The sequence below is a fragment of the Nerophis lumbriciformis genome, linkage group LG09 (assembly GCF_033978685.3).
Source record: "Nerophis lumbriciformis linkage group LG09, RoL_Nlum_v2.1, whole genome shotgun sequence".
NCBI lineage: Eukaryota > Metazoa > Chordata > Actinopteri > Syngnathiformes > Syngnathidae > Nerophis > Nerophis lumbriciformis.
The window spans coordinates 18,744,776-18,766,738 of NC_084556.2; the positions used below are offsets into that span (position 1 = coordinate 18,744,776).

Consider the following 21,963-nt stretch of genomic DNA (forward strand, 5'->3'; position numbering starts at 1 on the left):
AAGTTGGTAGCAATTACTACTTTGTTGGCTAGAAGACTTATTGTGCTAAATTGGAAGACTGTAGTGCCTCCCTTCCACCCCTGCTGGATTGGAGATATTCTTTATTTCCTCAAATTGGAGAAAAATAAGCTGATCTCCAATTTAACCCCAAAAAAACAGTATATCCTTGTTTATCGCTGTTAATTAGTTGCAGGCCTGGTAAATGAATTACCGTAAAATAGGTATTATTTATAAATGTACAATTAAAAATAATAAATGTTCATAGCTAAAGCATTTAAAACCAGTTTACGACCTTCTAATTAATTTTCTTGTAGTTATGACAGTCCTCTAGACATGACATAACACTCACTTATTCAACTTTACACTCTTTTAATCCTGTATAATTATGCTGTCTGAGGCTGAGCCAATCGGTGGTAATAATGCTCAACAGCACATTTTGATTGGTTTCGTCTCATCTAATGGCCAATACTACTATGGTATTGATAATTTTAGTTCATTTATCCATTTGTATGCTTACAATGCTAAATTTAGGCCTAAAATATATAGAATATGATCTTAAAAAATAACTATATGAATAAATACGCAATAGAGTGAATGAAGCAGCAAACTTCAAAGCATGATGTGGCGAGGGTTGTAAATAAGTGTTTGGGAACAATCTGTATTAATGATTTGGAAAATTACTTCCAAATATTCTGTGGTGAAATTAATCTTATAGCACACATTTATGATAATGACAAATGCTGACATTTGGATAGTAATTTACATGACTTTGCAGTACTGAACTTATGATAAAGTTACACAATTATGTCAAGTAGCCATTCATTGAGCAATAAAAGATCAATTGTTCCTTAGTAATTCCAGTATGTACTGTTATGTGCTTTATGCTTTGAACTGTTAAATTGACTGGAAATGTTCCAGGCCTAGTTAATGTTTATCTTTTAAAGGACATTGAGATGATGAAGTCAAGATAAAAGACTGCTCCACAACAGGAAGTACCTGGTTCTTTGTCCATATATGGAAGCTTGTTTTTACACTCCCACAGCCTACATATAGAAGATGGAAGTACGTGCAGCTAGCACAATCTGAAGCACGTCAGTGTATGCTGCATGTCCTGATTCATCACCGGGGGGGTCAACTCCTAAGGAGCGGATGAAGAAACAAATTTTGCTTTTATTCACGTTTAGAGGGATAGTGAGAAAAGGCAAAAAAGGGAAAAAAAGAAAATGGCCAATTTTATATTACGGAAGGCCCAACCAACTGACGTGTGCGACATACTGCGACTCATAAAGGTAAGCTTATTTTAACACTGACAGGTGGTGGAGTTATTTGTATTTAAAAATATATATATTGTTTGCCTTTAAGGAACTTGCCAAATTTGAAGAGATGGAGGAGCAGGTCATCCTAACCGAGAAAGGTGATTCTTGTGGATGTTTTTTTTGTCAGCACTGTCAAAATGTAAAGAAATAGTTAAAACTTAACTTAAAGTCTATTCATTTCAGCAATTAAATTTCAAATGTGAAACTAATATGTAGTATAAACTCATTCCATGCAAAGTGAAATATGTCAAGCTTTTATTTATAATTTTGCGGATCATGGTGTACAGTTAAAAAAATAAAAATAAATCTGAAATTTTCAATTTGAGGTTTTCATAAGCTGTCAGCCATAATCATCAAAATTTAATCAAAAGAAGTCTTGAAATATCTTGAGTTGCATGTGATGAGCCTATGTCATAAACTGTATTAGTTTTCATCTTGTAAACCTAATTGCTGGTACAATCGAACATTTGCACTTTATTCTAATTTTTGGAGTTTCACATGTGCATGTAATAAAAATCAACACGTCCCTTGTAGATCTACTGGAAGACGGCTTTGGAGAGCATCCCTTCTACCACTGCTTCGTTGCTGAAGTCCCAAAAGAAAAGCAAACATCTGAAGGTAAAACCTATTCCCTCTTTTCAGACTGATAAATAAAACATGCTGACTTTGATATGTCATCCATTAGGCTACACTGTGATTGCCTTTGCCATGTACTACTTCACCTATGACCCTTGGATTGGAAAGCTGCTTTACTTAGAGGACTTCTTCGTCATGCCAGAGTTTCGAGGTAAAGATTGTATTTTATGAGGTTAATCATTTGCAGAACTTGTTTGTGTGTTGACAGATTACATGTTCTCAATCCTTTACCAGGTTTCGGCATTGGCTCAGAGATCCTAAAGGTCTTAAGTGAGGTAGCGTTAAAAAATAAATTTAAAAAATTTAAGTTGTCACCTCTACTTGTTTCTTAACATTGTGTGTTTTTCTTGCGGCAGACGGCAGTAAGGACTCGCTGTAGCAGCATGCACTTCATCGTGGCAGAAAACAACACTAAATCTATCGAATTCTACAAGAGAAGGGGGGCCGCTGACCTTTCCTCCGAAGAGGGGTGGCGCCTTTTTGCTATTGAAAAAAGGGAGCTGTTGAAAATGAGCAACAAATGAAGTTTTCTTGTATCCTGCATGCTACTGATACAGTATATTTTCCAAAACTCTTCCATGCTTGTCAATCTAACGTAAAAAGAGAAATACAATTTGAAATTTCATGATATGATGATTATATCGCAGAGACATTTGTATTGATTTTAATTGTTTTTATACGCCTATCAAATAATATTTCAGAATAATTAGTTTATCCTTTACCACAACAGTTTATATTCATACATTACAGATATTGATCCAAAAGTGAGCTGGGTTTGTTTTTTGGAGGGATTATTATTTTTGCCATCCCTTCCAATAAAGACTGTTTTAAAATGACAATTATTTGTGTCATTATTATTGCTGCAAGAGTAGAATCATTTAGGAGTGCGTTACTAACATTTATTAACCCTTAGCTTAGATATTATTTAGTATTCTATTTTGTATTACATAGTGTATGTCACAATGTGTGAACCTGAAAATATATTTAAATAACTATTGTTAGTGTGATATCTTGTTCAAATATACATATTGTAACTAATTCTCTTTTTAGTGTGACATTTAATCCCTCTTTATAATGTTTCATGTTTAATTTGATGAATGGAATATTCAATGAGGGACAATAATTATAAAGATATGTACGCAACTAGGACACCGCTGACCTACAGTATAACTATTTTGATTTTCACTACAGCAAACCAATCATGTTTACGGCTAATTGTAGCAAACTTGTTTTTCCATTATTATTTTTGATTCCATGACCACCTCTATTGCAAGGTGTATGCTAAAATATATATTGTGTTACATTATATTGTACGACTATTTAGTTGAGCCTGAAGTACCGGTAGTTGAAAATATGAATATGTTGGACTTTATTTACCGATCTCAGCTACAATCGGGCGGAAGGCGGGGTACACCCTGGGGAGGTCGCCACCTTATCACAGGGCCAACACAGATAGACAGACAACATTCACACACTAGGGCCAATTTTAGTGTTGCCAATCAACCTATCCCCAGGTCATAAGTACAAAAAAAATATTGCATTAACCATTCATACATTAAATGCAGATTATTCACAAACTTTTGAGCAAATAAATGATATGCATTCAAGTAAAAATGTTCCTGTATGACATTCTGACAATAAAATTGCAATTGTGTCCAAATATTGGGCACTTTTTTAAAGTTAATTTGGCAACACTAAACTGGCCCTAGTGTGTGAATGTCGTCTATCTGTGTTGGCCCTGCGATGAGGTGGCGACTTGCCCAGGGTGTACCCCGCCTTCTGGCCGAGTGCCGCTGAGATAGGCTCTAGCCCCCCGTGACCCCAAAAGGAACAGGCGGTAGAAAATGGATTAATCTGATTTTATATATAAACATGTATGTATACATATATATTTATAATATTCAATAAGTAATAATTCTGTGTATGTTTCATATTTTTTATAATAATTATATATTTTATTTGTTTCATTAATATACACACATTTAATTGTATTAATTATTGTATATGCATAAATCAATATTTACATTTGTATTAGAAACATGTTCATATTTTTCAACTACTGTACTTTAAATATGTTGGGACTCCCTCGAAAACATAATGCTGCATCTCAAAGGACTATTTAAAAAAAAAACATATATATATATAAAGTATATTACATTCTTATTAAACTTTTATGAGTGGGGGCATTTTGGACCTAAGGGTAAAACGTAGTATAACTTCAAGGTGTGTTTAATTGTTGTATAATGCATGATTATTAAAAATGTACTGGGGTTATATTTCATCTGAATAAATAAATCAGATTATTTTGTGACATTTTGTGAACTAGTTTTCATCATAGTTGATCTGACCTTAACATAATGAAATCTCGTGAATTTGTTTATTGATTTATTATTTATTTAAGTATGCTTTAGTACGCCACTTCGGACCATTGTGTGACTTTAAAAAAAAAAAAAATTCTGACTTCTTCCCTCTAATATGTAAGAACTGTTCTATATTTTAGCCCAGACGAGATTCCCCCTCCCCAGGCTGCGTCCATATTAAAAGAAGCCCCACAAATGAAGTGTTTCCTGGCTCGACGGCCTGTTTAGTCGGCTACCTGCGCGTCTGCTTTCCACCATAAACTCTTCCGCGTTTTCCTGCCGCTCTCGGTCTGTGACGTGTCGTGCTGACGGCGGCCTCGGCGCTTGGAGGAGCGGGGGGCTGTAGCATTGACAAGATCAGGCTCCAGACGCCCTGCTTTGCTTTTGAGTGGAGCTCCAGAAACATCCCCTCCAGACCCCTCCTTCTCGGCTCCTCTGCGGCCCGCCCAAATAACACCAAATTCCCGATTGAATCTAGCCTGAGCCTGGGTGGGGGGGAACCAGGCGGCCTGGGAAGCCGAGGAGTGGACGGAGGCCATCCCTGCTGCATAAATCTGGTACGGGGCTTATTGTTGCTCGTAAGGCGCCTCCTTGCAATAAGGAGTTTGCATTTGCTCTATTATTTATTGTTGCATGCATGGGACGATTTAACATATTTAACTCGCCGAGAGGCCGCAAAAAAGGGGGGTTTGGCCTTTTCTTGTAAGGCCCGGGCCTGAAGAAAGGCCACGATTTGAAACGGTAATTTGGGCCTGCCATGCTAGCTAGCTTGCTAGCTAACTAACCAGCTAGCGCGACACTATGTTTTTTAATTTTTGGCTTTTATCACGTATTAATGATTTTTAACGTAATATATGTATTCTAAGCACTAGTGGTGGTGTTAGTAACACACTCTCATACGAGTTGTGTATTCTGAATATGTGTGTTAAATTAGCATGCTTTTGGACACAAAGCTAACAAAATGGCGGTGATGAAAATGGTGTACGGTAAAGGTGTGTGTCTGCCGTCTTCTAGACAGATGCTAACGACCCAGCCATTTCAATGTGTACTCATTCGTTTTAATTGACATTGTTTCATTTAACTGACGAGGTTTCCAGTGTTTTGCTCGCTAAAACGTGCAGTTCAGTTAGTCATTCCCCTCTTACACAAAACATCCCGTTTAGCCCACCGTGGTCGTGTAGCCCATCTTAGCTAACCCGACCAATGGCTCCATTGTTTTGCTTGGCATCCTTCAGCATCTTTTTTTTATGTCATTATTAGCACCAAAGCTACCGCGTTCACCTGTAGGTGGGGGGATGATGCAAGCCGTGGAATTGAAATGGTACCCTGGCCGGTTGCATCTCTCATCACTATTTTCATCTCTGCATCTCTTTTATGTGTGCGTGGGAGAGTGAGTAACGGAGTGGAAAGATGTTGCACAGCAATGTGATGGCAACTCCCTTGTAAGGATTTGTTTATGTCAGGTCGTTGTTGGTTTTAGTTGGCAAATGAAGTCTGACACGCTCACAAAAGTAACTGTTTGGGATGATAGTAACTGTTTCCACACCGCAAAAAAAATGATCCAAAATATATTACTAAGGCGTTTTAGTATTTAAGAACGTATCATATCAATACCCAGAAATTGATGTAAAATCTCTGCATTGGGAAATGTTGATGTTAAACTATTCAGCATGTACATAAATAGGGATGTAGTGATATGAATATTTCATATAATGGTTATCGCGCCCAAAATGATCACGGTTATCTTTATCATCACAGTATTGTTGAATGTGCACAAAAGTACTTATATACACACTGAAATCTTTTGACCAAGTTATTTAAAAAAAATAACAAAAATAAATAGACACACTGTTATAAACGCCACTGTTTTTAATTTTCCTGAAGGAATCAATAAAGTACTATACATCTACTGTTTTGCATGTTTTGTGTACCTTTGGTTCACTGACAGTGTTTTAGTCTTAGTATTGTATCTGTTTTAATTGAGCTTTTATTGTTTTTTTAGTGTAGCACTTTACTATTTTATTTGTATGAAGTGTGACAAATAAAATGTATTATTATTTATGGCATTGTGTCCTAAGCTGTTCAGCGGTCCTTGAATATAAAAACACCTCTATCTCGTAATCCTCGACCGCTTACATTAAGAGAGCGTATAGCTTGTACCGTAGGTCAAATGTGCACAATAGTTAGTTGCTCAGACAGCATTTTGTTACTAACAGTTTAGATTGGGGTATGTCGTTTCTTAATGGGGAAATACGTTAATATCTCTTGTTTTTAAGCTGGCGAGCTGGCGCTAGTCAGTTTGTGAGTGTATAAAGTAATGTTATCAGTTATGTTTTTTTGATAATTTCAGTCTAAAACAGTAATTTTAACCGCCTGAGGTTTTACCACGGATATCATCATTATGGTTTATCAATACGTCCCTGTACATAAGATATGTTCCTGGTGTAGACTACATTTGTTGGGTTTATGATGAATGTATCCAATGTGATTCATTCCAGCTTCATGTCATTATCACAGTATAACATATTAACTTCCCATCACTGTTCTGCTGCTGCCACCCATGTAAGTTTAAATTATGGTCTGCGCTTATTGGTAATGACGCTGTGTATTGACTGAACTACTGCGATGCTGTTTTTTGGCTGTATGCTTTGTTTTGTACGCTATGCATTTTTATTCCATTAAATGACATAAACAGATTAGACCAGAGTGACTTGCAATGCAATATTGTTGTAATGCATGGTTCCCCCTACATGTAATTTATAGTGGTGGCCCGCCACAGCAAAATAAGACACCAAACCTTAATAATTAGTTTTGTTTATTTTATAACAAATTAAAATGATGTATTGCATGAATTGATGTATACAGTATAGCCCATTATTTGTGCACTATTGACTAGTGATACTCCGAAAATGTGTATGCCGACAAAATACTTTGACCACCAAAACAGCGCTGCCGAAACCGGATGTTGTGAAGACGTAAGTATACGCATGCGGTTGCCTGAAACAGAGGCAGCATGTCAGCGATGTGGACGTACTTTAATATCCAAGATATAACCGTGGTCAGCGACCTACATAATGTGCAATGTAGCCTACAATTATTAAGGGGACAGTGGCGGATTTTTAGGAGAGATAATGCAGTTGGAGCAGCAGGACCAAACAAGTGTGACGTCGGGCTTGCTGTTTGTCGCAGGCATCCAGCGACAAGAGTAAACAGTGTCTAAACACAAGTACAGTCTCAAATAACACCAGAAAAAGATGCTAGATTTGTTGCTTGTCATTTTTAATAAGAAACTTGAAAAATCCTCATCAAAGTACATTGTACAATAAGCAGCAACAACTGAAACATAAAGCAAAACAATATAAGACAAAGTGTATGTTAATACTAATTAATGTTAACACAAATGGGGTTTTTAGTGTATGTATAAAACATTTTTGCCTTTTCAAAGAAAATGCAAGTATGCATCATCAGATTATGCAAAGTATTTGATGACATCACATTGACCCAGACCCTAGCCACGTTCCCACCACCATAGTTATGTTGGCAATCTGGGGGAACCCAATAATGTATGATTTTCTAAATGTTTGACTTAAACAATCTATGTTAGATTAAGATTCACTATAAAAAGAGAGATAAAAAAACAAGGCTCTTTGCACATTAACAAAAATATTATTCCTTTGCAAAATATAAATATTTCCATAATAAATAAAAATTTAATGAAATATATAATATATGTGCTTTTAAAATACAATCTAGTCTTTCGTTCCTGCAAAACCAGATTAGTAGTGGACTCCCATCATGTGAAAGTCATTGTAATATTGAACTAACACACTCACAGCTGCATGCATGCACATCCGCATTAATTTAATACGTAAATATGTAGGCTTGTTTGAATGTGCATGGCTATAAATTTAGATATGGAACAAATGCAAATAAATATGTATTGTACAATAATATTTAGTGTTGTCAAAATTGTAAATATGTGAAGATAAATTGGTTAAAAAAGGTATGATTGAAGAAATGCTGACAAATGTTTTAGTTATAGCCACTTATCATGGTTTTATTATTGATGTATGTCTTAAAATTGTCATGTTACCAAAGTCTTTAAGTTTTTTTTATCATTTGTTTTCAGCTCTCCAATAACAAATGCAGTGCAAGGACAATGGATGAGGATGTCACCAGGCTTTCAATACATTCTGAAGAGCCTAAAATAATATTACACGGATCGGGTAATTAGCCATGCTTGTATTAATGCTTGTTTATACTTAAGACAGAGAGCTTATGGTACGTAAGATATAGTGGGTAATTGAAGAAGCAGGATTCCTAGTTTAGCCAGATAACATGATGTGATTTACATAAGAGGAAGTTTTATAGTGATGCATGCATGATGTTGAGCCATCAGTACTTAAGGGATGCTCTGCATGCTTATCTGGCTAACTGGGTAATCCTGCCTCTTCCAGATGAGGGTGGTGCCGACGGGCAGGAGTTTGTTGTGGAGCTTCAAGAGACTGTGTTGGTGTCTGAGGGCGAGGGTGAAGGCATGGCGGTGCACAGGTTTGCCCCAGACGAGCTAGTCATCCAGGATGCTGTTGAGGATGTGGTATCTGAGTATGTGCACTGCGATGAAGATGAAGATGTCGCTGTAGAAACCTGCGTAATGGCCTTGGACGGTGAGGAGGAAGGCGTCGCCATGGGTGACATCCCCGAAGACGGCCTCGACCCCGAAGAGCAGGACGACGATCAAGATGGCTGTGGAGATTATCTGATGATATCCTGTAAGTCAACACCTCTTTTAAATTAACTGCAGATTCTCCTATATTTGTTAAGTGCGTGGTCTACTAAGGCAAATAACCACCAGAGTTTCTAATTTGCACCAGGTCAAAAAACATTGGCATTACCCACTGTGGCTGTAGGCAATGTCCTGTTTCATTTTCTAAACTATATAAGAGCAATAATACATTTGAATATACGCGTCAAAAGAGCATGGTTTTCCTGTGCACTTTCTCGTGCACTTCAAATTAATATTAAAGTTAAAAAATCAAGTCGATATTCCGTATATAATGACTTCAAATTTCTGATATTCTGTCCATTTGTTTCCCGTTTCCAATTAATACTACTTTTGCAGTTTGTTGTAGGAATGTTACAATCAGGGTTTTATGCTGCCGATTCTGATACAGATCACATTTGTTAACATTTTCAGCCTCATCCTCCAGTGATAATGAACTCAAAGGGGAAATGCACTTTTGTGGGAATTTTGCCTATCGTTCACAATCATTAAGAAAGACATGATGGATGGATTTTTTTTAATGCATTCTAAATATTAAATAAATGCTATCAAAAGTCAGCTTACAATGGAGCCTGAGGGAGTCGTTCAATTCTGCCTATAGAGCCCCTAAAAGCATCCAAATACCTCCATTAAGGTTTTATATACATGATTTAAGTATATATGTAATGTAGTAACGGGCACATTTATAATAACATTTAATATTTACGTATTTTGACCAGTTTAAGCATACACTGCGCATTAATATAAAAAGTGCATCACAACGTTTGCTTTTTTTCTTCCTCACTGATTTCTGCTCACTACAGACTTCATGAGAGCCATCAAACATAATAAAACATCACTTACTGTTTAAGGTCCGCTGTCATTAGAATGCCGACGGCGAGGATATTCATATATTACCATTAAGATAAACATTTCTAATAATCCTCGCGAAGAAATAGGGTTTGGGCGGGGGGCTTTTCGTGTCTTCCTGGCCAGTTCCAGGTCCTATATGACTGTCAAAGTGTCTCAAATTGTTGGATAATATCAACAGCCACCTTTTGTCCAGGTGATAAGTATGAATTATGATCAACAATAAACTTACTGGGAGCATGGAAACGAGAAAGCAGCTGATCAGTCGACGGTGTAAACATCGGCTCACAGGAAGTGATCACGGCACAGCTATTAATAGTTTGTCTGTGTTAGCGCTTATAATATTAATGTCACTAATATTTGGTCAATATTCAAGTCACAAAATGTAAAGGAAGTATTGTTGGTGCTTTTTGAATGGTTATCGGATTTTATGGATGGAAAAGCGGAGCTCCCCAGTGGACTTTTTTTTAACGTTTATTTAAACATTTAAAAATGCATTTTTAAAAATCCATCCGTCGTCATGTTTTTCATAATGATTGTGAACAATAGGCAAAATTCCCCCCAAAATGCAGTTCCCCTTTAAGATACTGAGAAATGTAGTGTATTTGTCTTAAAGTACCAGTAGAGTGGAAAAACAAGTTGACTTTATATTCTTGTGTTTCATTGTATCCATTTAAACCATATCCAATTGTATTTACAATTTGCAAAGTATGTGAAATAACCGTCCAAACATTACAAAATGCCACAAATTCAGTCGGCCATTTTGAATATTCCACTCCGTATATCTTTGGCAATTTCCGTAGATTCTTCGTCATGATAGTAACACTTCTGCACTCTTACCATATTGTCACATCAGTCACAGTGGTAAAATGCAAAAAATAGGAAAGAGATGTTCTGTTTATCATTCACAATCCTTATGTACAGTAAGTCAAGAACACATACAGTATGCTTGGCTTTTTTTAATGTATTCGAAATTGTAAATAAATGGCTAACAATTGAGTCAACAGATCAAGGGACCTTTATTACGCCCCTTATACACTTTCTAAAAACACCCAGGAACCACCAAAAATACTTCATATACATGTCGTGACATGGAAAAAAAACCAAATATGAGTGATATTGTTATTATAAGCTAAGCGCCAACACAGACGGCCTATTTTAGCAGCGCATTGATAGCAGTGGGCTAATGCAAGTTTATGCTGCTATTGATGCCACACGAAGTCGCCGGCTGCTTCCACTTCGTCTCAAAATTGCTAACAGTTCATTCTAAATTGTAATTCATGCATCTCTCACATGGTAGTAGACAAATGTGGCCATAGACCGGGAGGCTGGTTGACTTTCGCAAAAAAGATGTAGTTGCTGCAACTTTTTTATAACCCTTTGTGAGGATTATAATTGATTCTTCATCTAAACAGGATTATGTTAGCATCCCTTTGGATGGCATCCCAGCGAGAGTGAAAATTGTACTGTAAATGTTTGTTTTGTTATGGTTTGTTATGGTTAGTTTGTATGTTTAGCACATATCAATGCAATGATTACTATTGCAACAACACATCATCAGTAGGGTAAAATTTGTTTGAATTAAGCTGGATCTGTTTAGCACTTGGCTTCTAAACATATTGCTCATCCTTGTGTTGGGGCTCAAAACTATAAGGCTCTCGATCATAATTTTTTCCCAAGTAATCGTTGTTGGCTCTCACAAAAGTCTGCTTGATTAGCATTGTTGTTGATAGGGAAGGGATCTGTGGTTGCTACTGCTACGCCACATATCACGTGACTGGCTTGCTCATCAACCCTCAAAATGGCTCGGGAATCTCCATGAGATTGATACTATTTTGATCGTATCTTTTTACTTGCAAACTTTGGAAGTCTTTTGATGTCATAAATCAGATATGTATGATAATAGTTTTAATATAGAGGCAACTTGTTTTTCCACTGTACTGGTGCTTTTATGGAGGTGATTATTAATAAATTAGGGGTGCTGCTCCACACTGTATATGGAGGCATATCATTTGCTGCTAGCTTGTCAACTGGGGGACTAAATTTAAATACAGTGTCAGAGTGAATCGCCCTTTTTGATCGGCATTAATTGGCAATGGCCATTACATACTTTTTCACAAAAATTGTCCGATATTGATCGGTTGCCGATCGATCGGCACTTCCCTAGTTGGTTTATGGCTATGTACAATCAGTGTTTATGGCACATACAAGAATTGCACCTGCCAGAATTGACAACATCACTGGCTCATGTTTTTGCGGCGTCTATAACTTAATGTCTTATTAGATGTCCCTGTCGCCTTCACTAGTAGACGAAGCTGGTAAAATGGTGTCGGAGGATGGCACAGAAGTAACCGTGGAAGGAGCTGTGGAGGACCAGGAAGTGGAGAAGGACGAGGACGGACAAGAAGTGATAAAAGTGTACATCTTCAAGGCTGACTCCGGAGAGGATGACATGGGTAGGTGTGATAATGTGTCAACTCACCTGTGAGCTTTCCAAAACGTGTCAGATAAAAAGGTCATACGTACGCTTTTGTCTTCTAGGAGAGTCTGTCGACATCAGCGATGGGGACATGGACAATGTGGCGCTGACAGAGTCTTCGGGCCAAACACTTCGAGAGAAGATGGTTTACATGTCTGTTGGCGACTCTCATCACCAAGGAAACCACGGTGAATGAATTATCATCAATCCAGTTATTGAATGAATGCGGATACATGCATACGCCTATACCATAACAGGCACATTTTTTAAGATGGAAGTTTGTTCGGCCTGCAAATCAATTATTCATATGGCACATCAGTCGCGACCAATCCTAAATAATTGATTACCGTATTTTTCGGAGTATAAGTCGCACCGGAGTATAAGTCGCACCTGCCGAAAATGCATAATAAAAAAGGAAAAAAACATATATAAGTCGCACTGGAGCCCGGCCAAACTATGAAAAAAAACTGCGACTTATGGTCCGAAAAATATGGTAATCAATTCCATATTTACTAGTCTTCTTGATTTTTGAACATGTGAAGTAGATCCAAGGTGAACACTGAGGTTTGTATAGAGGCGAAGAACCAACAACTGCAGTGTGTCTCTTTGATGGAAGTTAGACAATCAACAGTGCTGTTTGTGTTAAAAAAAAAAAGTATCTATTTTGCCCGCACAGGTGTGGAGGACAGTGAGAGCTGCGAAAACGGCAATGGAGCAGCGAGCGCATTTCTGCACATCGACGAATCTGATGGCGTTGACGAAGTTGGCCGACAGCGCAACAAGACCAAGCGACGATCTGAGCCTCGACAAGTCCAAACAGGTACAATTTACTCGGGCTAATTATCACAAACGATAATCACTGCTGACTAAAACTGTAGTTTGTACAATTTCTGTTAATTTGATCACCTACATATATATGCATTGGATTTGAATAGAAGCTCAGTGAAATGTACTTTCTATCCATTAAATAACTCTCGCTTATTGGGATCTGATTAACAGAAGCACCAGTCTTAGTAAGGACGTCTGCTATAATACTGTCTCTCCCAGGCCAGCAATGTTCCTTAAGGTCTATTCCAGGCCCAGACTTTTACCACATAACGGGTGTGAAGCTGCAGTACATTGATATGGAAAACTATTGCAATATTTAATCTCATGATACAATTATCAATTAACTCAAATGGAAATATTTTTTTTTTGCTTCGATAAACTTTTATCATTCCTTTTTAGTATATTGAGTCACCGTAATGACAGACAAGATCTGGAAAAATGACTTTTATGCTTTATTGATGTCTAGGCTTGAGCCGATATTTAATAAGTCAACCGAACAATAAATGAAAATTATGTTTTTGCACAAAGTTATTGGTATAAACCCCACAGTGTCTAGTTGAAACAGACGGAGGTCAGTTTAACAGGAAGTGAACTTTCGTGGCGTCACATAAACCGGAATTGAAACAAATTGCTCACCAAATTTGAATTTATTATAAAACATAATAAAAAATAATATGGCTCTTGTGAAGGCGGAACAATATTTGATTTTTCCTCTGCTATGAAAGTATATTGTGTCTATTTTATTTATTTATTTAAAAAATGCAACTTTGTTAAAATATTTGACTTTGTGTATAAGTACTTTTTGAGCACATACAACAATAACCACAATAACGTGATCATTTTGGTCACTATAACTTTATTTAGCCATTTTATTTATTGTTATTTATCTTAACAGAGACAAAACCTATTTCATTGCTTTTGATTGTGATTTTTATTCAAGTGCAACATTTTGCTAATAGTATGTTTTATTTTTTTTATTTGTTTGTTTTATTTAACTTTGTATTTAAAGTTTACATTCCAATGTTAAAATATACAATAAATACTAAAAGTGTATTGCATTTGAAAGGGTGTACTTGCATTACAGTATTATTTAATCAGTGGTTAATTTGGTCTAAAAAAATAATGATAATATCATTTATCGGCAATAATTTTTAGGTCAATATATCGCCGAGCAAAATCTGTTATCGGCCCAGGTAAAATTTCCACAGGACTGCAATATAAAGAAGAAAATAAGTAGTTTTATTCCACAGCTTTCATATTTTCCCTATAGGAGTATTCTAAAAAAAAGTTATCGTAAACATCAAACAGCAAAAAAACAGTGTGGCTCAATCCTTCATTAGCTCTCATCAATGTGGATGTGCACGAGAGAAACTTTCTCTTGAAGAGACAGTAATGTGCATTTCTCTCCCAACAAAAAGCAACAAACATAGGATTAATCAAATATTCACACTACTTATCATCATTACTAATGAGGGCTGAGCGGTATGGACCAAAACATATAGCTCGATATATTTGGGCTGATTACGATATCGCAATATTTTTTACATTCATGTGTGTCAAGTTGTTTTATTGAAACTAATGCTTACAATGGGTAATAATTTAGTTTTGACTGGGAAACTCATATTATGAGTTAATTATTTCTGGCAGATTTTTACATCTGTTTTTTTTCATACCGTTGCAACTACAAATATATCTATTTACACAGTTTGTATTTCGACAGAAATGTCTTCTCCATTGGTTTCAAGTGCATCCGTCTCTCTCGTGTTGTTGATTTGTTAGAATGACGTAAATTGCAACACGCTATGCTGCTGTCATGAACGCGTGTTGCCCAGAGTGATGCCGAGGCTTGAGTCAAACAGACCTGATCGCTGGCAATACTGCTGTGGATTCTTTTTTTATTAAGAGCAAACATTTGTAGAAAAATTGGGAACGGTAAGATGCCTGAAAGAGGTATGCTTCACACTCTCTTCATACTGGAGTTTGTGTCAAGTAGCGCGGCTCCTACCCCGCCTCACTTTGTGCGTGGAAGAGGAGAGGCACAGCACCAGCGCAGAAACAACGAGCAAGCCATTATAATTACATATGTCTTGTCTCAAATACATATCTTTCTAAAAATATACTGGTATAATTGGTAATACCACTATACCACCCAGCCCAAATACTTATCTATAAATTAGGGCTGCAAAAAAATAAATTAATGCTGAACCAACCAACTCAAATTGGCCTTTAGAATTGAACATTTTAATGAAAAAAACCCTTGACAGAATTGTCGAACAACAAAGTATTATGCACACTCTGAATCTCCCTGTGATTAACCTGATTAAAAATGTTAATTGTTTGATAGCCATATTATAAATGTAACAGAATTGCTTTAATTACCCATATCTCTACCCCTGTGAATCTAGACTGCATTCATTTGTTATTAAATCATGCAACACTATAATTTGGCTCCCACAACAGTTTTACATGTCATTTAGAGGGCACTGTTCGCACAAGTCGCTTGGGGTTGCGCGATGTAGACGATATGCAATATAAATTATATACATTTGAATGAAGATTAAGCTTTTAATACTAATGTTATATCGAGATAATGCATGTTGTTGACGCATTCTATCTGTGTGAGACGGCGACAAACGAACATGTTACAGTGACACGTAAACACGCTAAGTTAAATGATAGGCACAATAAGTATTGTGCCCATCATTCACAATCCTTATTAGAGACACAAAAACCTGTCTTTTCTTATTTTTTTAGGATTTTAAGACAAAAGAGCGCCTGCAAGATGTGGCTAAAGGGAGTCACCATTGTAGTCTTTGAAGCCCTCTAAAACAACTTCAAAACCCTGCAAGTGTGTATATATAATGTAGTAACAGACATGTTCATAACAATTAACGGTGTCCAAAAAAATCTATTTTCAGATTAATCGCAATTCCTATTTTGTGACGATTCTTAATCAATGAAAAAAATACATTAAAAAAAAATATATATATACATATATGTATGTGTGTATATATATATATATATATATATATATATATATATATATATATATATATATATATATATATATATATATATATATGTATGTGTGGGGAAAAAAAATCACAAGACTATTTCATTATCTCGATATAACATTAGTATTTTTTTTATTTTTATTTTTTATTTTTATTTTTTTATTTTTTATTTTTCCCCACACATACATATATTGCGCTCTACTACGGTATCGAGCACTATTTTTTGGATAACCTTATTAAGACATATATATATATATATATATATATATATATATATATATATATATATATATATATATATATATATAAAAGCACAGATTTTGAATCGAGAATTGTTTTAATTGATTCTTAATCGAATCGTTACCCCCAAGAATTAAATCAAATTGTGTGGTGCTCAAAGATTCACAGCCCTAATGTCCAATATTTACCGTAATTTGGTAATTTTATGCATTACCGGAACTTTTTTACTCAGCGCATTTATTTCCATTCCCGTAGCAACGCACTTCTGGCAACAAATGTGTGTTCCTACTTCCGGAAGCATGTGTGTGTTCTAATCATGGCAGACTTGGTAATAGACGGTGCAGTTACAGTAGTTATTTTGGACGAATGAGGATTCACAACCTTATCCATTTTAACCAAAATATATGGAGGATGAACTACTGGTGATCGAAGCTTAGCTAGCACGAAAGGACCTAAGAGGATGAAGCGTTAGAGCAGACGGAAGCTGAGAGAGTCAGGGCCGGTGTGACTTGACTGTGTAATTGTAGAGTTTTGGAGCAAAGCTATGTCAACAGAAATAAAGTGCTTACCCAAAATCAACTGGGGAAAAAACATCCCATGCCAGCTGGATCAAACGGACAACTGTCCATCGAGTAAGTTACTATAATATTGATCATGATACATGCAGTACGTCATGCTTGTTATTTTCACTACAGTACATATGCTGTTGAGCTAGCTGTGTACAAACAAAACATGAAATGTGGGCTAATACTTTACAGATACTGTAATATGATTGTTTGTTTTTCATTCAGTACAGATTGGTGTCCTATTGCATTTTGTTGTGCATTAGAAACTCAAAAGCCATTCTTTCAGCATTTGAGGCATAGGCTAGCTTACGGTTAATGCTTTAGCATGTCCTCGCAAGGCGATGTTACTACGATAGAAAAGTAGTTCCTCTGTGTTCGCGCTTACAATAACAATGTCGCTACAGCTTGGTTATTATACGGAATATAAATTAAATATTATGGTAATGGCATAATATAAGTTGGCAGTTTTTTAGATTAATTTTTAGAGTGATTTAGAGGCAGAATTGATTTCTGCCATTAGCTGCCTTGCTAGCCACCTGCAACAAGCCAATTATTATGAGTAAGAATGTACACAAAAAATAAACTTAAGTGTTCTTGTCCTCCATAACGATTGTGAGCGATTGGAAAAAAAAAAAAAGTGCAGTTCCCCTTTGACGCAGGGTTTACACGGGTCATTAAAAAGCATTAAAGTTATTACATGGGTTTTGTGAAAATTAAGGCCTTCAATGACATTAAATATGATGTCCAGAGGAATTAAAACATTCATTTGATCACAGTTGGCTGTAAAAAAAAAAAAAAAAAAGACAACCAAACAAACCACCTGACCCAGTTTTTCCAATTGGGGTAAAAAACTGCACTTACTGCAGTGCAATTTTTACCAACAAATATTGAGAGTCCTTTTTATTTTCTGTTTGTTTACTTCTTTAGGATAATGAAGTTATTGACCTTCCAGTTACAATGGTTAAAAATGCTACAGTAATGAAAAATATGTTTATTGTGTTTAAAAATATTTCTTGCATTATTATATCTTATGATTACATGTGTGCTTAATTTGGCCACAGTGAATGTAAACATTTGAACTATTCAACAATATTGTCAAAGGCTTAAAAACATTTTCTATATAGACAATTGTATGCTTTTAACTATATATAATAATCTGCAGTAGGAAATGGGCATTAGAATTGTTTTAAGTTGCATAAAAAAGGCGTTAAAAAGCATTAAACCAGATTTGTACTGATACTTTCAGAAAGCCCTTTAACAAGACAGAGGCAGTTTAACTCTTCTACTTGAGGCAGGACTTCACTCCAATCGCATTCAATCTATCCTTGCGCTGATTCTAATGTCAGCAACTGCACAGGACCCATCATCATCATCATTATTATCATCCCCGTCTTAACTGTTTATCACAGTAAAGTCCAGCATCCTTCATCAGCATGTAGGACACGGGATATCCTACAGTGACAGATGCAGGATCCTCTTAAAGATCACAGCTGAACTCCTCTTTAAGTAAAAGTTACTGTAGGTTGTATTTTTGTCATCGAAAAGTAAAAAAATATACACCTCTTCTTGTTTCTCCTCTCCAGCCATCATCATCGGTCCCTACGGTCAACCTCTGACAGTATATCCCTGCATGCTCTGCGGTAAAAAGTTCAAATCGCGAGGTTTCCTGAAACGGCACACCAAGAATCATCACCAGGAGGTTCTGACCAGGAAAAAGTACCAGTGCACAGACTGTGAGTTCACCACCAACAAGAAAGCCAGCCTCCATAACCACATGGAGGTGCACGCCCTGAGCAGCAAAGCGCCCTTCGAGTGTGAAATGTGCGGCAAGGAGTTCCACCAACAGTCGGCGCTTTTCTCCCACCGACTGCAGCACCACCACCGGGAGCCAAAGAATCAGCCGCCGCCGCCGCCGCCCGCCAAGACGCACAAATGCAAGTTCTGTGATTACGAAACTGCTGAGCAAGGACTGCTCAACCGACACTTGTTGGCCGTTCACAGCAAAAGCTTCCCGCACATCTGTGTGGAATGTGGCAAAGGCTTCCGTCACCCCTCGGAGTTGAAGAAACACATGCGCACGCACACGGGCGAGAAGCCTTACTCCTGCATGTACTGTGACTACAAGTCTGCTGACTCGTCTAACCTCAAGACTCACATTAAGACAAAGCATAGCAAGGAGATGCCATACAAGTGCGAGCGCTGTTTCCAGACATTTGCAGAGGAGGAGGAGCTGAACCAGCACGGACTGACACATGAGGAGAATAAGACCCACCATTGTGCCCACTGTGACCACAAAAGTTCCAACTCCAGCGACCTAAAACGCCACATCATATCTGTGCACACCAAGGACTACCCGCACAAATGTGCAGTGTGCGGCAAGGGGTTCCACCGGCCGTCTGAGCTCAAGAAGCATTCTGTCGCCCACCGCACCAAGAAACTCCACCAGTGCCGACACTGCAACTTCAAAAACGCAGACCCTTTTGTCCTCAGTCGCCATATTTTGTCTGTCCACACCAAGGAGCAGCAGGCCTCCCCTGAAAGGAGCGAGGCCAAAAGGACAGAGACAAACGCTCCTGTGGCGGCCCCTAAAAAGGCTGCATCTAGCGGCTCTGCTGCCGCCGGCCAGCCCGCTAGAGTTAGTGCAGCCAGCTTAGCCAGCAGCGTGACTGTGGTTATTGGCAAAGGACAGAAAGAACGTAGAATCTACCAGTGTCAGTACTGTGACTACAGCACGGGGGACGCTTCGGGATTCAAGCGACACGTTATTTCTATCCACACAAAGGACTACCCGCACCGCTGCGAGATCTGTTCTAAAGGCTTCCGGCGACCGTCGGAAAAGAACCAGCATATCATGCGCCACCACAAAGATGTGGTCCAGGCAGAGTGATAAGACTGTGTGACTATCACACACCAGCCACTGCACCACTAACCTTGAAATCATGTGGCGCTTATGCTGCACTTAGCCTGTCCTCTTGTTTACTTCTCTTTTACATGGTCAGCCTCTGAGTCTCATAACATGTATGTACATGTACATAACACAACGCTCTTGGGGAGCAGCAGAACAGTAGACTTGCACTTTGAACCGCATGCTCCATGCTGAAGGACAGTTTGCATGGCAGATGGTGCAAATGTCTGTTTTCATGACACTTGTTTTTCATTTTGCAGACCGCAATCACAAAACGGAAGTCTCCATACTTTAATTACCAAACCGATCACAGCACTTGACAACCCAGTAAAGGTGAATGCAATTATCATAAGGTGTATGCTATTTGTGTGCGAGTGACATATAACAAGCATCTCTTGTGCTTCCTGGTGCTCAAACCGCCACCTCTGTAACATATTGTGACAAAATACACAAGGACTCTTGTGTACATCTCACAATCCAGTCACACTTTAGAAATAAACTAAAGAAACCATGGACAGACCTTCCTGGATTTTGCAATCATGCAAATTTTCCACAGTTTGGCCTATCAAATTTGACCCTGAGCAGTGCTAAAATGCGCTCAACTGTCTAACAAATCAAATGTGACAGAGCATCCACTGTAGTTTGTTTCTTACGCAGACAAACCAGGAAGAGAAACGTTTATCGCAACATTTTATTGTCCTCTCTTCCTTACTTTTATTGACCAAGATATGGACGTGTGATAATAATTTCTCATTGTTTCTTACAACAAATCCCCCCCGGTCAAGATAGCGTTCAACAGTTCCCCAATATTGTCAACCAAAGCAATGTGTTGGAACATGAACAAAAGTTCTCAAATGTGAGAAATACACAGAAAAGGTGTGCAACTTGTGGATAATAAGGGGCCTTTGGTGCTGCTGTTTTTTGTAATAATTACAGTCGGGAATCTTTGGCCACCTCATGATTCGATTAGGATTACGATTTAGGAGCTATGATTCGATTAAAAATCAATTATTGATGCGTCTTTAATTTATGTATACTGATGCAGTTTAAAGGAGAACTGCACTTTTTGGGGGGAATTTTATCTATTGTTCACAATCATTATGTGACACAAGAAGACCAAAGTTAATTTTTTCCCGCTTTCTAACATCTTCAAATTGGCTCGTTTTAGGTGGCTAGCAATGCAGCTAATGGGAGCAATCAATTTTACCTCTAAATCACTTTAAGAATGCATTCAAACATGTTCAGTAACCCGTATAATAACCAAACTGAAGCGACATTGTTATTGTAAGTGCGAACACTGAGGAACACTTTTTCTATCGTAGTAAAACATTGGCATGCTTCGGTATTAGCCGTAAAAGCTAACTACGGCAAGAGATAAGCTAGCTTCTACAACAACTCAAAACGTGTTTGAATTTGTAATGCTCAACACTGCGATATGACACCAATTTGTACTGACTGAAAAACATGAACAATCCTATTACAGTATTCGTAAAGTATTAACCCACATTTCATGGTTTGTTTGTATACAGCTAGCCAGACAGCATATGTACTGTAGTTGTACTAACACACATGGCTTGCTGCGTGTATCATGATCAATATTGTAGTGACCAGTGTTGGGTTAGTTACTGAAAAACAGTAACTAGTTATAGTTACTAGTTACTTCATTTCAAAAGTAACTCCGTTACTAACTCAGTTACTTACACCAAAAAGTAATGCGTTACTGTGAAAAGTAACTATTTAGTTACTTCTTTTTTTCTTCTTTTTTTTTTAAAGCTCCAATTAATGCCCTTTTAGCCTTTATTTCAGTACTGTTATTGCACTGGAGAATAATACAATCTGTTGATCAACTTGACATACATTTGTATCACTGAACTCTGCTAAGCAATGTGGTCGACATACAACACACAAAGACAAAGATATGTTACAAAGGCCAATTTGTTTCTGGCCAGAACAAATTGACAAAACTATTTTAAATAGCTGCAACATA

At 37.3% G+C, this 21,963-nt stretch overlaps 2 protein-coding genes across 9 annotated transcripts; both read left to right on the forward strand.

Moving 5' to 3' along the window:
* Positions 1-1,013: 1,013 nt before the first annotated feature.
* LOC133607606 (diamine acetyltransferase 1-like) lies at positions 1,014-2,791 on the forward strand. Its single transcript, XM_061962399.1, has 6 exons — positions 1,014-1,289; positions 1,363-1,414; positions 1,851-1,934; positions 2,002-2,103; positions 2,187-2,227; positions 2,309-2,791. The coding sequence occupies exons 1-6, from the start codon at positions 1,224-1,226 to the stop codon at positions 2,474-2,476; spliced, it is 513 nt and encodes a 170-aa protein (XP_061818383.1). The 5' UTR covers positions 1,014-1,223; the 3' UTR covers positions 2,477-2,791.
* A 1,935-nt stretch (positions 2,792-4,726) lies between these two features.
* On the forward strand, positions 4,727-21,208 carry LOC133607603 (zinc finger Y-chromosomal protein). 8 transcript variants are annotated; one of them, XM_061962391.1, is made up of 8 exons: positions 4,820-4,869; positions 8,442-8,538; positions 8,770-8,863; positions 8,956-9,084; positions 12,251-12,400; positions 12,486-12,611; positions 13,100-13,243; positions 18,655-21,208. In XM_061962391.1, exons 3-8 carry the CDS (start codon positions 8,770-8,772, stop codon positions 19,956-19,958), a joined length of 1,947 nt encoding a protein of 648 aa, XP_061818375.1. In that variant the 5' UTR covers positions 4,820-4,869; positions 8,442-8,538; the 3' UTR covers positions 19,959-21,208. The 8 variants fall into 8 exon arrangements, with proteins under 8 accessions (XP_061818374.1, XP_061818378.1, XP_061818375.1 ...); XM_061962393.1 differs by having other exon boundaries at positions 12,254-12,400; XM_061962390.1 differs by having other exon boundaries at positions 4,727-4,869; positions 8,770-9,084.
* The last annotated feature ends 755 nt before the right edge of the window (positions 21,209-21,963 follow it).